The sequence below is a fragment of the Emydura macquarii genome, unplaced genomic scaffold, assembly GCF_026122565.2.
Source record: "Emydura macquarii macquarii isolate MOO-44397 ecotype Brisbane River unplaced genomic scaffold, CSIRO-AGI_Emac_v2 contig_212, whole genome shotgun sequence".
In the NCBI taxonomy this organism is placed as follows: domain Eukaryota; kingdom Metazoa; phylum Chordata; order Testudines; family Chelidae; genus Emydura; species Emydura macquarii.
Genome location: NW_027130349.1, coordinates 370,592 through 387,544, shown reverse-complemented (window position 1 = coordinate 387,544; position 16,953 = coordinate 370,592). Strand labels below are relative to the sequence as shown.

The 16,953-nt window shown below is 38.3% G+C and overlaps 2 protein-coding genes across 9 annotated transcripts in view; one reads left to right on the top strand and one right to left on the bottom strand.

The window, feature by feature from the left end:
* Window positions 1-668: 668 nt before the first annotated feature.
* CATSPERD (cation channel sperm associated auxiliary subunit delta) lies at window positions 669-3,038 on the top strand. Its single transcript, XM_067546008.1, has one exon. The coding sequence runs from the start codon at window positions 669-671 to the stop codon at window positions 3,036-3,038; it is 2,370 nt and encodes a 789-aa protein (XP_067402109.1).
* Window positions 3,039-11,555: 8,517 nt separating this feature from the next.
* The window catches only part of TRAPPC8 (trafficking protein particle complex subunit 8), a 110,396-nt gene continuing 104,998 nt past the window's right edge, over window positions 11,556-16,953 (bottom strand). For all 8 annotated transcript variants that reach the window (XM_067546117.1, XM_067546133.1, XM_067546125.1 and 5 more), the window contains 2 exons: window positions 14,296-14,385; window positions 11,556-12,672 (listed from right to left, as the gene is read on the bottom strand). In XM_067546117.1, coding sequence (XP_067402218.1) covers window positions 12,438-12,672; window positions 14,296-14,385 — 325 coding nt within the window. In that variant the 3' untranslated portion in view covers window positions 11,556-12,437. The remainder of the gene's footprint in view (window positions 12,673-14,295; window positions 14,386-16,953) is intronic.

The window sequence follows — 16,953 nt, the reverse complement described above, 5'->3', positions numbered from 1 at the left end:
CTAGTTCCAGCAACCGTCATGGGAGGAAAGAAGGAACTGAGGGGGCGTAGGGCCAGCAGTGCCTCATATACTGCAGCATGTGCACGGGACTCCAGGGGATAACAGAGCTGGCCCTATGGGGTCTGCTAAGGGAAAAAAGTTCCAGGAACCGTGCACGGTGGCGTGCACTCACTTATAGTGGGATGGACATGAGCAATCACTCGAAGAAGAACTACAGGTTGGAGGCATTCTCTATGGCTGCTGTGATTCTATGGTCATGAGCACCAGTGACAAGTAAAAAACCCTAAGATAATTAGCATGACACACAATTGACTATTAGTGCTGTTGCCCAGGGGGGTGGAGCAAATGTGAGGTACCTCCAGCAGAGGGGGCCATTGTTGGTAGTGTAGAATCAGCCACAAAACTGGCATCATTTGATGAATCAGCCACAAAACTGACAGCCTCTGACATCATTTACACATGAGAGAGATTGTACTGGAAACACTCGGAATAGCAGCCACACACAACCCACGATCCAGCACAGACACCAACTGCCTCTCGGAACTTGTATTATTTTACAGCAGGGAGGGAGAAGAGCCAGGAGCCATTTTGAGCTGTTGTCCACAGGAAGCATGAGGTATCAACTGCCAGCCTGGTAGGAAGGGATGGTTCTGATAACAGCACGACCAATGCCCCACTTCTGGCCTGTCTCACTAGCTGAACTCTGCCTGTGGCTGTGTTTTTCAAGGGGAAACATTGGTTCCTGGCCATGCAGTGACGAGAGGCTAGTGTATTCAGGTCGGTCCTTCAGTGCCCGGGACAAGGTTTCAGGCACTGTCCTGAGTTACACCCGCACTGAACCTTCCCTCCTACAGTACCCGTGTAATGATGGTGACCCTTGGGGACGCCCCAGTCCAGCCCTGTACCTGGGGAAGAAGGTTTTCCTCAGCATAGATGGGTTTGAAACCAGCCTCCTGCCACTAACCATCCCTGCTGAGCTAGAGACCCCAAATGCCTCAGTCAGTGCAGCAGTCTTTGTGAAGGCGGATTGGTTAATAATGGTGATAAATGGACGGGTGTACATCTACTTCTTCATGGGTGAGGAGGAGGACTGGATCCCAGTCGAGGGGATCAATTCCTTGGTCACTGGGCTCTCAAACACCCACTGCTGCTACCCAGAGCAGGACCCAGACTGCCACGCCATCAGTATGACCATTTTTGCCTACGAGACTGGGCATTCAACCTCCAAAAGCCACATCTTCCTGTCAGAGGATGGGGGCTACGTATTCACGCCTGTGAAGCTGAGCCCAGAACTGCAAGGTGTGCTGCTTGGTGTCTACAATTTTGTTTCCCTTTCCCAGACCGGGATGCTCATCAACCGCACCCACAGTGGTGGTGAAGAGAAAGGAACAGGGGCTTATTTCACATACACCGGCAGCAACATGAGCCATGTCTCCATGGGCTTCCACCTAAAGTCCACTTGGAACCCCGATGTTCATGTTATCCAGGACTCTCACTTGTGGGGCTTCACCATCCTCTGGACCAAGGATACTCTGATGGTCTCCTTCAATAATGGCTTGATTGTGGAGCCAGTGATTGTGCTGCACACAGGGAAGTTTCCCGACACCTCCCTTCCTTTCCCTAGTAGCGGCCTCTGCCACGTGGCCACTAGCACCACTGAGATCGCAGCCCTGACCCAAGACCATCAGCTCTTCTATGGCAGCCTAGACATGGTCTCCACCACTATGGTGCACATTGGAGAGATTAACAGCAGCCAGGAAGGCCAATGTAATGCTACGCTGATGTTCGACAGAGTAGGGATGCTCACCATGTTGAGCCCTGTGTCTACCAATGGTTCCTGGGCTTATAACTTCTGGAAATGCACCTTCAACTTGCAGTCACAGCTCATGGACATTTGGCCACCTCTGCCAGATTGCCCAGTTGAGATCCTCGATGGCCATTTCCACAATAGGCTCTATTACATCGATATGTACCAGAAGCTGAACCTTAGTGCCACATTTGTGCCAAAGCCGGGCACTGTGGCCTTTCCAATGGTGACTGTGAGCAACCCCCATGTGCTAGGGTTCCACGCACAGATAACAGAGGATGGGTACACATATGATGGGAGCACCAAGTACAGCTTGAGCATGCAGCTGCTGCAGCAGTACTTCTCTGGCATGGCAGAGCCTCATTTCTGTGACAATTTCCTCTATGGAGGGATGTCTGCCCTTATTGTGGATATCCCCAACAAAGGCATCTATTGCATTGATATGCATCCTTTGTCTGCTCTTATCAAAGTAGGTTGCCCGCCTACTAAACACATTCAATTTTTTAAAAACACAACAGCATGCAGCAAAGGCCTCTTTGATCAAGGCATGCTACAAGATAATTTCACTTATACAGTCAGCCATAATTTATATGACCCAAATTTTCTTGCTACACCACAGTTAGGTCAACGTGATCTTGAAGTTATGTATGATTTTAATAAACTGGGGTGTCCTCTTTTGCTGTATTATGACACTCCGTGGCTACCCGTCCTTGAATTGTGGGAAAATGATGCATTTGTGGAGTATGTCTCTGCTGACTTTGTTGTGTTTGAAGTCAATGGAATGTATAATTATGATTATCTCTTGACAGCTACTGAAGCCAATTGTATTTCTCAACCTCAGAATTGGACTACTTTGATAAAAAAGCAAGATTATCCAAACCCACATACTGCATGGAGCAGAATGAACTACGTAAGCTGTAAGAATCACGATGGACCTAAATTAATATCACCCTCAGTCAAGTATCAAATTCTGGGTCAAAATGAAAAAAACAAGATAATTTTTTCACACTACAATGGCTTTTATATCTTTAAAGCCATTGTAGTGGACAAACTATATAGTTACTGTGAATTGTCTACAACTGTCAGTGTCTATGTCTATGGTGCCCTCCCAAAGTCTTACATACCTGCTTGGACAACACTGACAGCTTTTCTGAGTATCATTCTGATTGCAGTTTTGATGGGATACATCTTGCCTAAGCTATCACTTATGAAAAAAATCCCCAAACATTAACGTACGTTGAGCATGATAGTTTAGAAACCTAGTATGATGTTCGGGGAAATTAACGGGGTTAGGATTAAGAATTCTCATAGTTTATTTTTATAGTTCAGGAGAGCAAACGCTTTTGTTATGAAATAAACCTGATGGAGACAGACTGGTTAAAATAAAATATGCCTACTAATGGAAGAGGAATTGACAAAAGGAACTCTTTTGATATCGGTTTTTTAAGTTTATGGATGTTGGAGGGGTTATGTTTACTGCAAACAATTAGCTCTTTAAAAAGTGGACATTCCTTTACATCTGTTTTACCATACTAATTTATTTTCCCTAATTCTTTTTCTCATTTTTCATGCTGTAAATCTTCCGTCTTTTGGCTTGTGTGAACAATCCCAATAGCCTGTTATTGTATTGCTAATGTATTGCTTTTAAGTGTGTAACCTTTTGTTGATGCAGTCATTTATATTAACCCACTCAAGAGCTGGAACTTTTAAACCAGCTGATCTTTTCCTCAAAAGAGAATAAGATATCCTTGGAGCATGACAAGTGCTTGTTCTATAGACAGTAGGTTAATGGAAATCCAAGAGAGTCCTCTGTTTCCTCTATATTGCATTCCTATTGTGATTAGGGTGTATATTTTCCTCTTCTCCTCCCACTTGCAATATTAAATTTTAGTTTATATCCCACTCCATTTCGTTTCCAGAATGGCAGAATACTGACACTTTATTGAGTTCTAAGGAACTCTCCATCAAAACAGTGAAATACGATTATTTTCCAATATAACGGAGGTGAGGGAATTCTGACAACATTACTGAGGTTGAATAGCATTTGGCTTCAGTAGGATTACTAGCCTGAATAAATACTAGCCAGCATGAATAAAATAGTGCAGAATCTGACTCCTGGGTTAGTTCATTTTATTAGAATTTTTAGTTGACAGACCAGTGGGTTCCTATGATGTCATGTGGTCACCAAGTATTACCTGTTTAATGAATGTACCATGAAACTTTGTTGTGGTCCACTGCCATCACCAATTCGTACTCTTCCCCACTGAGACTCAGCCCCACCACTTAAAAAAGTCTTTTCAAATCTGTATGAATAGAATAATAAATAATAATAAACAACTTTACTGGTATGCGCAATGTATGGTCCTAACACAAGGTGGTATGCAGCAAAAACAAAACAAACCCCACCACATTCATCATTTAAGAAACAAACTGGGATTTTATCTATAGATTTCATCTCTTCTTGATGATAGCAAAAGTATTTTAATGGTAATTAACATTTTAATATAGCAAAATATTTTAGACATGTCTCTTTACATCTTAGTAGTAAGACTGTTCCTTTTTTGTTTTTGCCAGTTGAGGGCTGGTTTGTGGATTTGTTGTGTTTATTAGGAGTACAGCAAGTGAAGAAACAATCTTGTTTATTTTATGGGGCTGAGATGCTGTAGCTGCACTATGCTCATAAAGACAGAACTTTTCCTTTTTCACCTGCATATTATATGGAAATTAATTTAGATTAAAAAATAAAAATTTGTCAGTTAAAAAAATGGTAATAAGTTTGTTCTGTGACTGTGGAATGTAAGATTAATAGTTAAAAGTCACTTCCCTCATGATTACCCTTCTGTAAAATCCACCCCTATATCATGCTCTCCATGTTGGGGATCCAATTGCCTAGATCAACAACCTGGAAGAAACTTGTGTGACAAACAGACTTTTAAACAATTGATTATGAATAAAATTCTGTTCTTCAGACTTGCAGCCCTACTGGGCTCTTGCTCTCTTTTGCTCCTTTACCTCTCACATTCAGGCTGTTGCTAAATCGTACCTCTTTTTGTTGTACACCATTTTTCAGAACCCATCCCTTACTTTTTAACCTTACTGCCAAATCCCACACCTCTTCCTTGATAATCTCCACCGAGGCTAGAGTAACCATCTTCTCAATAGTCATCTTGCTCTCCTCCAGTCTATTCAAAATGCCACCATCAAATTAGTTTTCCTCACTCACTACTCAGACTACGTCAACCATCTTGACATGTCTCTTTACTAGTTTTATATCCCTTTAATCATTTTAACCCCTTCATTCTTGCTTGCAAGGCTCTGCCCAACTCTGCCCTTGTCTACAACTCATCACATTTTTCTTACCACTCCTCCGTTCAGACCATGTGCTCTGCACTTTTGCTTCTTTCCATGCCATTTTTCGTACTCCATCCCCCTCCCCTGGCACCTCTGTTTTTACCACACCTACCTCATATCTAGAATGTTCCCTTTGATCCTGTACACCTGGTGACCTCCTGCTCTTTCAACTCCCTCCTCAAAAATCCTTCCCTTACCACATGCTTTGAAAGCAAACTAAGAACTAACATATTGCATATTGTGCACCACCCAGCAAGCCCATAACCTGACTCCATATTCTCTCCTCTATCCCTGCTACATGTTTTCATTCTCTCCCAGAGTCCTGTCTTGTTATCAACTTAGGTCATAAACTCTTTAGGGGAAGGATCAATCTTCAGACCAATAGCTGGCGTAAGTTGTCATAGCACCATGATGGATGGACCTTATTTGCTACATAAACCCCCCTGGATATCACACGACAGTATGAACAAATTCTAGTGGCAAAATGTTAATGTGTGGAATATTATTTCAATTTACTCTGCATGTGAATAAGAAAACTACAATCTCTAGAGCCAGCAAGAAGAAAAACCTCTTCTGAGGAAAGTCTGAGTGTATGCAATTGTTGGACAAGCAGGCTGAACTATTGGGCCCAGTGTAAAAGTAACAGGTAAACAGAAGAGAATTAGTAACCATATAACGAAGGCCGTTTAAGTACAAGTGCACTTGCCATCTATTTTCAGTTACACTAACTTTCCTTAATGTTGCAGCCATTCTGAACCACATTCAGTTGAATGTGTTTCATATTATTTTATGTTTAAGGCTTAAATATTTGTTGGAGATTCCAGAATCTTTCATCCAATTGCACCAAACGTGGTTATACTTTTTCGATAAACATACTGTATACCTGCCCATGGAGGATTCTCACTCATGAGTCCTAGAGTTCTTAGCACAAGACTGGCTGACCTGCCATAGCTCTTCCATTTTCTTACCCTTGAGATCAGCGGTAGTGAAATAGAGCATGCCCCAATAGCTGTTAAGAACTCTTATCTACTTTAACAGGAGCAGGTTACGGATAAGTGAAATTGCTTCTGTACTAAACGAACATAACAGATAATGCCGAAGTACAAATCAAAAATAAACTAACTAGCTGCAGTATCCATAAGTATCTTCTCCAAGATCTAATTTAGTTTCAAATACCTCAAAGCAAATAATCTAATGAACTGAAACAAAGTAAAAAGTCTAAGCAATTATTTCTGACTCAATAATAAATTATTTTCACCACTCCCTACTTTGAAATAGAATTTTTTTTATAAATCCACTTCCCCAGGGGGGAATCCAAAGAGTCAAGGAAAGTTTTCATCAGTACACAATTCTATTACTATTATTTGGATACGAGGATATAGTAATAATAGCAAAAGCATGAACATCCATTGTGTTCCAGTGTCAGGTTTATAATAGCAACAACTTTGTACCTAAAATAAGATGACATTAAGTTAAAAAAATATAAACACTCTCACAAAAGAACAAAACATTGTATGCTATGTTGTATTTGAGAAATGCATTGAGAATGGTATTGTAATGCATACACACACACCAAAGTTAAACTTAGGCATGCAACTTTAACTTTGGCATTTCTGGACTTTTGAGCGCTTACTTGCGCAAATTTAACGTTCTCACCACTGGTTTGTATGGAATTTCCTATGTTACTGGGTTGTTTCTGTTTCTTTGGGATGGTGTTTGTTTTTTAAGAATAGGAAAAAGAATCAAAGAAATTACAAATTCAGCATTAAGGTTAAATGTAAATGAAATTCAGATATGTTAAGGTATGGATATGCACAGTTAAGGCACTCTAACGATCTTAACTCTGCCTGGCAGTGACACCATACAATAAACATACAATTATCCTGGAGGTATTTTAGTGTTTGAAGACCCAGATTGGATATAACTGATTTTCAAAGAAAGATTAGGGTTTTTTGTTTGTCATCTGTCTCTTGGGGAAAAAAATTATGTATATATGTTTATATACCCCCCCTTATGATTTTACTTCAGGCCATAGTTAAGGTTGTTTCGATGCCTTAACTGTATTTTTCCATACCTTATTTATGGATTTATTTTAAATTTAAACTTAATTTTCCTGGGTTTGTATTACTGTAAATTATCTGGGAATGGGAGAGCTATATAAAGCCCTGTTATTTACCATAGTAACTGTGACTCTTTCCTATATGATGATTTCCTATACGAATCTATGCACTTGTGAATCACACACACACACACACACACACACGTTTGGAATCTTTAGCTAGCAGTATCTGTTGCATCTACAAATAAGGGCTGAAGATGCTTGTAGTGCCAACCAACTACAAAAATCTGACAATTTACACACACACACACACACACACACACGTGTAACAAACAAAACATGGCCCCAACTACAAAAATCTAACAATTTACACCAGTGTAGTGTCTGATTAATTGTTACCTTCCTCCATCTGGCGAGAGCTACTTATATCTATAATTATTAGACAGCATGCATGCAAGAATTTCTACAGACTGACTTCCTTAAAAATTTATAAGGATTTCACCTGCACATTCTCATAAAATATTATCTGCACCAGATGCATCTAACTCAGGATTGTGGCAAATACTGATTTTCCAATTAAATAAAAACCAGGAAAACTAAATAGGTATTAAGCAATACTTTCTAATATAACTTTAAAGGCCCCTTGGAATTTTTATTATCTATTTTCTTCATATCTATTCCTAGAAAATGTACAACTTTGCTGTAACAATCGACTGCAGGTTGATATCCAAAACATGGTCTCATGTTAAAAGCAATTTTTAATAAAAATCTCAAAGAGGAAAAAAAAAAAAACCCGCATGTATTTGTATAAAGATCAAATGACTTTTTCTAACCTAAGTTGCTCTTGCTGTAATTTAACTTTTCCACAGAATGCCCCCCAAAACTTTTCTTGAATACGTGGAATTAATCCTTTGTGACAAACCAGGGTACAATCCAGACCAGTGAGTGACCAGATCATCCTGCCCTGCAACCTTGAGTGCCTTAGAATGCCTTGCTGAAACAGCTCCCATCTCGGCCACTCACAGCCATCCAGCATGCAAGCCACACCCGGAGTGTATGTGTAATTGCAGCCTGCCAGCCACACTTGGGTTACATACTGGCTCTCACCAGCCTTAGTTATACTGCAGTGTGACCCCAACACACACATACACCCCAGTCTCAGATTTCCCCCAGAAATGTATGTCCTATACTGCCCAGCCCTCTCCTAGACAGTGCAAATGTTTTAAGTCTGTTATTTCTTAAAGGAAATAATATGCCATCTTATCTCAAATAGTTATTCAGACACTTCATTTTAAGCATGCTGGCTTAGATAAAATAGGAAAACAAGTTTATTAACTACAAAGAGATTTTAAGTGAGTACAACTGATGAAGCATGAGCGTTGGAAATGGTAACAAGAAAAATAAAAAAGACAAGACATTCACTGATACCTAACAAACAAACTATATCAGAGTCAAGCAAAGTCTCTCACCACATGCTTTCACCAGTCTTCCTGACCAAACCCCGTAGGTCAGCACCCCTCCCACAGAGTCCAACGAATGCTTCTTTTGTCCTTCTGGTGCAGTGCCTGTGATGGGAAGCGGAGGGGGGGAGGGGTACTTGAGGGTGTTTGTTCCTCCTTTTTATAGTTTCAGTCACCCTCTTGAAAAACATTTCCAGCTGGGCACTAGGAAACTTTGTGAAAGAGTCTTTGTGGAAGGATGCTCCCTGCTGACTTTTTCTCACCTGTTTGAGCTTTTTTCCTTCCCTGATTGGTGACTGTTTTCTGCTTAAATGGAAACTAAGCAGAGCACACATTTCTTTGTTTAGGACAGACCTGTTTGCCAACTTCTATTTGGGCAGGGCTGTGGGGTTTGGAACATGTGTTAAGAACTCCACGCAGGAGAATCTTACAACTTCACATACAATGTCGCCACACATTTTATCAGGACAATATTGACCAGCAAATTATGAATTTTCAAATGATACTTTACAAGACATGCCTTGTACAAAAGTATTACACTAGTGTGTAGGGTGTGAACACAGAGCTATATTCTGTCACACCCCATGCACACAGATCATCAGCCACCTCGCTTCTCAAACACAGTGGGTATGTCTACACTGCAATTAAAAACCCATGGCTGGCCCAGGCCAGCTGATTTGGACTGGCAAGACTCAGGCTAATGGACTGTTTAATTGTGGTGTAGACATTCAGACTCAGGCTGGCACCCAAGCTCTGGGACCCTCCCACCTCACAGGGTCCTAAAGCACGGGTTCCAGCCCAAGTTCAGAAGTCACAGGTCAGCCACGAGTGCCTAACTACAATAGACATACCCAAATTGCAGTGTAGACACCATTACTCACAACTTCATTTGTCCATTTGGTTTCCAGTCAATATTCTTCTCCACTATTTCAAAATGTTCAAATAAAACAATTTAAAAAAGTTATCCACTCTACTCATTTTTGGAATAAGTAAATTATTAAGAAAGCAGGATACTCTTTCCTAGTTTCTTCCCCCTCTGCCCCCCCAACTTCAGAATAAGTTTCAGTATCTATGGGAATGGTTTTTATGTGTAGTTGTACTTCTTATACTGTAAGAACCTCAGAGTGGGAAAAGCTTTGTACATGTTTCAACAGCACCTAGGAGACAGGGTTCTTATTCTGCTTGGGACATGTTGGACACTACCACACTAAAAATGAATAAGCACATACGCTAGCATTAAAACTATTTGTTTCATATACAGATGCTCTGTAGGAGATTATACATCATATTAATAATATACAGGAGATTCTTTATATATATATATATATATATATATATATGTAAGAATCAGTAGCTACTAGCATTATGAAATGCTGTAGATCAGTGTTTCTGAACATTTCCATGTTATTCAAAGTCAAGTTTCACAAGCCCCTTACACTTTCTATAGGAAAGTAAAAGTAGTATCAGTGATAAGCCTATGTAACGTGTGTTTCTAGATTTTAGACAGAATACTTGACCTTGAAGGGTAAGGGCATGTAAGGAGTGAGAGTCTTTGCTTTAGATTGTAATACAAACACCTTAGGGTCGTCCCACCTCACCCCAATTACCTTTTCTGGCACCGTGGGAACTGTAACCCACTGGTTTAGAAACACTGCATGGACACTAGGGGAGAAACTCATGCAGAAACCATGGCCAGAAACTGATCTGTTGGCTTGAAACTTGTGAAGTACTTCTAATCTTTAGTGATTTCCAGTTAACATGATTTAAGATGGGGATATTATACTTGTGCTATCCCCATCAGTAATGGTTAGCACCACTTTCTAATAGCCAGTTTCTGCAGTTGCCACTACTTACTCAGTTGTGCTGCCCCAACTTCAGCATTTGCCTCTCCGTTCATTTGTTCTCTGACATTCCTATCATCTTCCTCTGCAAGTGGTTCCTTCTTGATTACACGTGGAGCATGTTACATTTATCTTTCCACAGTGGGGGGAAAAATACCGTGGAAGATTTATCAAAGTAGTGATATTTACATATATTCCAAAGAAAGAGATATGTGGTAGTCCAAAAAGGAGTTGAGTTTACAGATGAACAAGCAAAGATGTTATTCTGCAATAACTGGCACACCTGCAGAACCTAAAAATTACCATCACTGCAACAATACCCACTGCTTATACTGAAATATAGTTTCTTAAGGAGTGCTGCCAACATTTAAGAACTGCCTTTGTCAGCAGTTGCTTGCACTCACATTGCCTTCTCTCTAGCAATTCATTAAGGTATCAGGACCTGATGATTTCCCCCCCACACACACTGGTATCCTGTAGTGACTTTTCTATTCATTCACGTAACTTTGGCATGATTTATTTAATTTTAGAAGAAAGTTGCAACTCCTCTGTTTAACACAGCAATCTGAAAATGCACAGTATGAAGAGTTTATTGCCATAAACTGTGAAACTTATTGGCAGACAAAGTTCAATTAGAATTAGCATTTGAGCTTTAATGGTTAAATCATCATGTGAGTCCTAACCGGACAAGGATTTTAGGGAAATAAATTATGCCCAGAGATGAAACTTCGTATTGGACACAAAGACTGATCCTCTCATGGTGAAACAGAAAAGGAAACTGAGTTAGGTGCATGTTTTACCGTGCCCTGCTGCAGGAGGGCACTCCAAGCAGGGTTGCCTTTGACAAACAGCAACTGCAACTTTTGACAAGAATGTTATATGTGATCATGGGCTGGAAACTGCACCTAAACCATGGCTAGTGTGGCTGCACTGCGCCATTGCTATTTACATTAGCATACAGCTTGTAATGAAGACACTGTTTATTATTTGCTGTAGATGTAAGATGTAAGAAAAAGTATGCAAAAGAAGTCTGTACAGTGAATATGGTGTATGTTTTATTCTATTTACAGTACATTTGTTATAAATATAATACATTTCTTGAAAAGCTTAATTTGAGTAGTTTTTTTTAAAACCGATCAACTCAGTTGTTATAGTTACATAATAAAGTGAATGACAATTTAAATGACAAAAATCTCATGGTTGTGGAATAGTGCATTCGGTACTGAGATGAATGAGAAAATACTCAAACTGGTTTCAAAATTATTTTCAGAACATTGGTGGAGTTGTGTGCAAGCCATAAGGGTCACTGGCTATCAGAACATGAAGACACAATAACAAAGCCCCAAACTAATTTTAAAAACTGAAAAGCAAAACAAACAAACAAAAAAAAAACAACAAAAAAAACCTAAAGAAAAACCAGTATAAATTGTATTTAACAACCTATCAAACTTCACAGTAAGGTTGGAATTTCTGACAAATAATGGCTTAAGTCAGGAAAAAAGACAACAAGAGTTGTCTTCTGAATTGTCTTTTAATATATCTTTAACACAAAATATATTTAAAACACCATGCTGGAAGTTGTAATAGCAGTTAAGCTGCTTCTTTTTTTTTTTTTTTTGACAGAGCCTGGGATACAAGTAAATTCAAACTGTTTTCTGAGGAGTATTTTAGCTCACTGTTATGAGTATTAATTACCAGAGATGCAAGAGACATTAAAAAGGGATATATGCATTTTCTGTCCAACGTGCTTTGCATTAAGAAACAAAATGGCAAACAGTCTGAATTTTGCTATTGTTTCCTACACAGTCTTCTGTAACAAGTTAGATGTTGGGGTAACATTCCAAAACTGGAATAAATGTCGATCAGCATAAGAAAAAATCAGATTCATTTGGTTTTTAGTATGATCTTTCAATAAGTGGTCAAATATTATTGATGATGATCAGTGCTGGCATGGAGTTCTGCTGACTTGTTTCAAACAAAGTAACTTGGTCTGCTAACTTGGCAAATACTCTGGGAGTTCCGAGATTATAGACTCCTGTACGAACAAAGCAAGCTTTCAACTGCAAGCTACAGACCTCCTGGCTTTTAAGCTGAAGTTTGTACTGTGTTTGCCCAAGCCACGTGAAAGATCCATGGATTTCTAGTGCTTCAGGACTGAAAGAAAAAAAAGTAAAAAAAATCAGGTGTCTACTTCTGATGTCCTTATACTTAAGCGTCTACCAAACATACACACATTCAAAGTGACAGGAGTGGGTGAGATTCTGTGGCCTGCAATGTGCAGGAGGTCAGACTAGATGATTCTGATGGTCCCTTCTGGCCTTAAAGTTTATGAGTCTATGAGGGAGACCTATGAAAAATTGTACTCCACTGTACATTTCCTGTATTAACCAGCATGCAAATGCACTCTCTCTCTGGTATTTTGGCAGTCTGATGTTTTTGAAAGGTGATCAGACGAGCTGACCAGTGCTAAGCTCCACATTAATTCTATTAACTGATTTATATATTAATTCTTTGCAAACTGTTCAACTGGGATTTCCTGGTGGATGACACTCCTTACTATCTTCTCTGTCAATGTTTGTATTGAAAGCCTGGCATTCTGCATTTCATATCCATCTGGTTCAATACACCAGGTAATCCCTTGGCACTGGATAAATGCAGTCCCATAACATTGAGTTTTGCTAAATCTGTTTCAATTATTGCCCTTCACAATCCATCTCTGGGAAACGTCCAAGAATGCCTAACTGGGACTGTTAGTGAGAATACTATTCAGCTATTTAATTACACTAAATCAAGTTTGATGACAATCAGGCACTTTGAATATTTTTTTTGTTATTCAACCAATTACACAGATTGTGGAATAAAATATTCCAAGAGAATAAATTAAATACAGAATTCAACCAACTGTACTATAGGCAGTGCATCAGAGGTGTGTGATTTTTGCCTTTTCATGCAACTTTTATTTTTAAAATCTCATTTGTTTTTAAATGTTTTTCCCCAGTGTTACTGATATTTTCTTACATAGATGAATTGTTATATGTCCAAGTAAAAACTATAGTCTGTGCAGAAGCGGATAAAATCTAAGAATTTGTGATAAGTGCTGTTTAAGAGTTATAATTTTAATTAGGATGAGAAGTAATTAATCAAATTTTGTATTGCTTATCTTAGAATATGGATTTCTACACAGTAATTTTAACAATAAAAACTTTTGCACTTTTCCTGTACAACTTTTTAAAATAATTTTTGATGAAAATAATTATATTTTAGTATTTTAAAAGTTAAATCTTTTGTTCTAGTTGAGAAATTGTGTCAAATAAAATTAAACATTTCTAATGAAAGTGGTATCTGTGTTGATGCTCCTCTCATTTTACTGATAGCCTCTTTGTAGGAAACATTTCCCTTTATTTCCCCAAAACAAGGAGATTGAAAAAAAGCAAAAAATATAATATACTGTTGTCCCCCCTTTCTTTATAATCCAGTCACCACTTCCAGCCCTCTGGGCAATACAATTAATTTTGGTTTTACTTCCAAATGAACATGGGTTTTTGAAAAATACTTACCTTGGCTTAACTATGCTCCCATTGAGATGATGGTAAAACTCCCACTGACATAAATGGGAACACAGTGAGGATGAAAGTCCTATCCTAAAATGTTTGATACACTTAATACACACTTGATAAAATGATGTAAAAAACCAGATTTTTAAACAGATCTTAGTAGCACTAAGTATTCACAATAAATATCAAATTGGTCATAATTTAACATTTAGAAGGTTATTACCTTGTTGTTTTATGCCGTAAGTCAATTATTACATCAACATCAGCCTGAGAACAATTGGAAAGTAGAAGAGTGACAGGTACTAAACAAAGGCTGGAAGACAAAAATTGTTTTATGATGCAAAATTCATACTTATTCCTGGTCAGTCTTAAGAATTACAAAATGTAACATGCATCTATTTAAAAAGAATTACTCAATTATATATATATTAAAATACATAAGAGTATTTTATATGACATTACAATCTAATATCAGCTCTTACATGCTGTCAGATAATCATTTTTATCTTTGAAAAAGGAAAATCACTGAAGTATATTTATGATTATGACCTCAGAGAAAAAAATTCTAAGTCAGTGTTGAAACTACCACCTCGATTTGTCTAAATGAGACCTGGTAATGCAATAGTTCATAGTGTAGCTTGATTTCTGCATGCTTTCTATAAAAGTCATGTACAGCAAGGTGTATTAACATATTTTAGCATGCAAAAGAACATTTAGCTCAAGACAACTGATCTAAATTTTAATTTGCTGAAATAATATCTTTACACTTTCTCTCCAAATACTTCTATCCCCTTCTGCATACTGTTGACTAATAGGAGTATCTAAAATATTTGCTTCAATGGCCTGAAGAAATACAGGCTTCTTAGCCAATGTAGGTGCACAATACTCAGCTAAAGTTGGGGCTGAATGAATATTTGAGTCCAACTAGTTGAATGTTTTTTTTCTAATTTAGGCATTGCTTTGTATTTAATATCCTGAAAATTTTTATCTGAATACATTTAATTAGTTAACACTAATGCTTTGAACAAACAGTGCTTCCAGAAGGATTGCACAGCACCTTTATACCCAGGTGTATGAACTTTAGGTATCACTTCACCACTGAAATGCATCATTAGGATTGCTTAGCAGTAAACACTAAGGCAGGAAGTAAAGAATGCCTTGAAGAGCTGAAACCTACAGAGGGAATTTAGGTAGGAAGCACATAACCCAAATTGGAGTATGACTGAAATTAGACCTCTATTTGAATAAGTGCAGGCTCTCATCATTAAAAGCAGTCATTTAAAAAAACAAAACAAAACAAAAAAAACCCCACTTCATCCTACTTATGCTAGTTGCACTTCAATTAACGTAATAGTTAAGTTGCCAAAGCACTACAAGGAAATGTATAAGTTCTAAAAAAATATTTTTATAACAATTAAACCTATTAATACCAAGTTTTATAAATAAAATTTCAAAGCAATCTAAATTTGAAACCGGGTAGTTCCCTTTATTTTTGTAGTGTAATATTTATAAAAAAAAATTGACAATACACTGCCCATTCAGTAAAAAGTGCATAACCATGAAGTAGAAGAAGCTAGAGGAATACAATTTTCAAATGAAAAATCTTTTGTATAAGTGCTTTAGTTCATTGGTACTGCACTAAGTCTTCCATTTCAGCCATGTTAAACAGCTCAACATACCTTTTCCTATGATATTTTATACCAAAAACTTTATTAACATTTAGAAAATTTGGATATGTTCCAGACATAGCAATAAAAATTAATAACTAGAGCAAGGGTTCTTTTATCTGTTTATTCAAATATTGTTGTCATTTTTACTCTTGGGGAAATTCTGCGCCACTGCGCAATGCAGAATTTGCACAGAATTAATGTTCTGCGCAGAATTTCCTTTTCCCCCCACAGAATTGGTGCTGCAGAGCTGCTGGCTGCCACAAGGGGCCACTGGACCCAGCAGAGCCTGGCTATTCAGCTCGCAAATAGAAGACATTGTTGGGGGGAGGGAAGAGGGAGGAAGCACTGGAAGGTTCCCAGTTACTGGTATGCCCTGAAGAAAGGAGGAGGGGTGCAGGAAATTCCTTACAAGTCTGGGACCGAGCATCAGGCTGTTTTCCTCCCTCTGGACCGCTGGCCTCTGGGGAAGGGGTGGAGGCGTGTGGGTGTCTAGTCCCACAGCTAGGTTCTGGGGTGGGAGAGGGGTTGTGGGTGTCTTAACTGGAGGAGAGAGAGCAGAGAAACAGGAACTGGGCTGTCATAGGGGTTTCTTTAACTTTCTACTCCTGGGGGAACTTTTTTGTTATCTGTATAAGTTACAGACAGTTGCTGACAGTTATTTTGAAATAAATAATCAAAATAATTGAAACTGGCACGATTATATAGTGTTATTTTGACAAATAAAAATATTCAGAATTTTAAAATATTGTGTGCGTAATTTTTATTTGGTGCATAATTTTTATTTTTAGGGTGCAGAATTCTCTCAGGAGTACATTTTGCAGCATATAGTGTTCACTTTCTACCCAGCTCTTAACGACTGTTTATTCTGTGATTTTTCTCAAACTGTGCAGTCAAAGATATTATAAATTTCTTTATGGTTATACTTATCTACTTAATGAGTTACCTAACTTAACTTTCCTATTCACTTTTAAAGCTAAACAATCTATAGTACTTCATTTTATGAGTCCAATCTTCAACTATTAGAAAATGATATTGTGTTGTAATTTTATTAATACATTAATACAAAAATTTTTTTTTGCTTTAGAGCCTGTGTGTTTGTGTTGAATTTGCCCTCATTCATGGCAATTTTGTTTTATCACTTTATTTCAACCTTCCACAGAGCATAATCTAAAGGGGATTTTATTAAAGAAACTGAAACAAATAGTTTCCTA

What these genes read in the sequence shown, in the direction of transcription:
- CATSPERD (XM_067546008.1), top strand. Translation starts at nt 669, where the DNA reads ATGCCCCACTTCTGGCCTGTCTCACTAGCTGAACTCTGCCTGTGGCTG.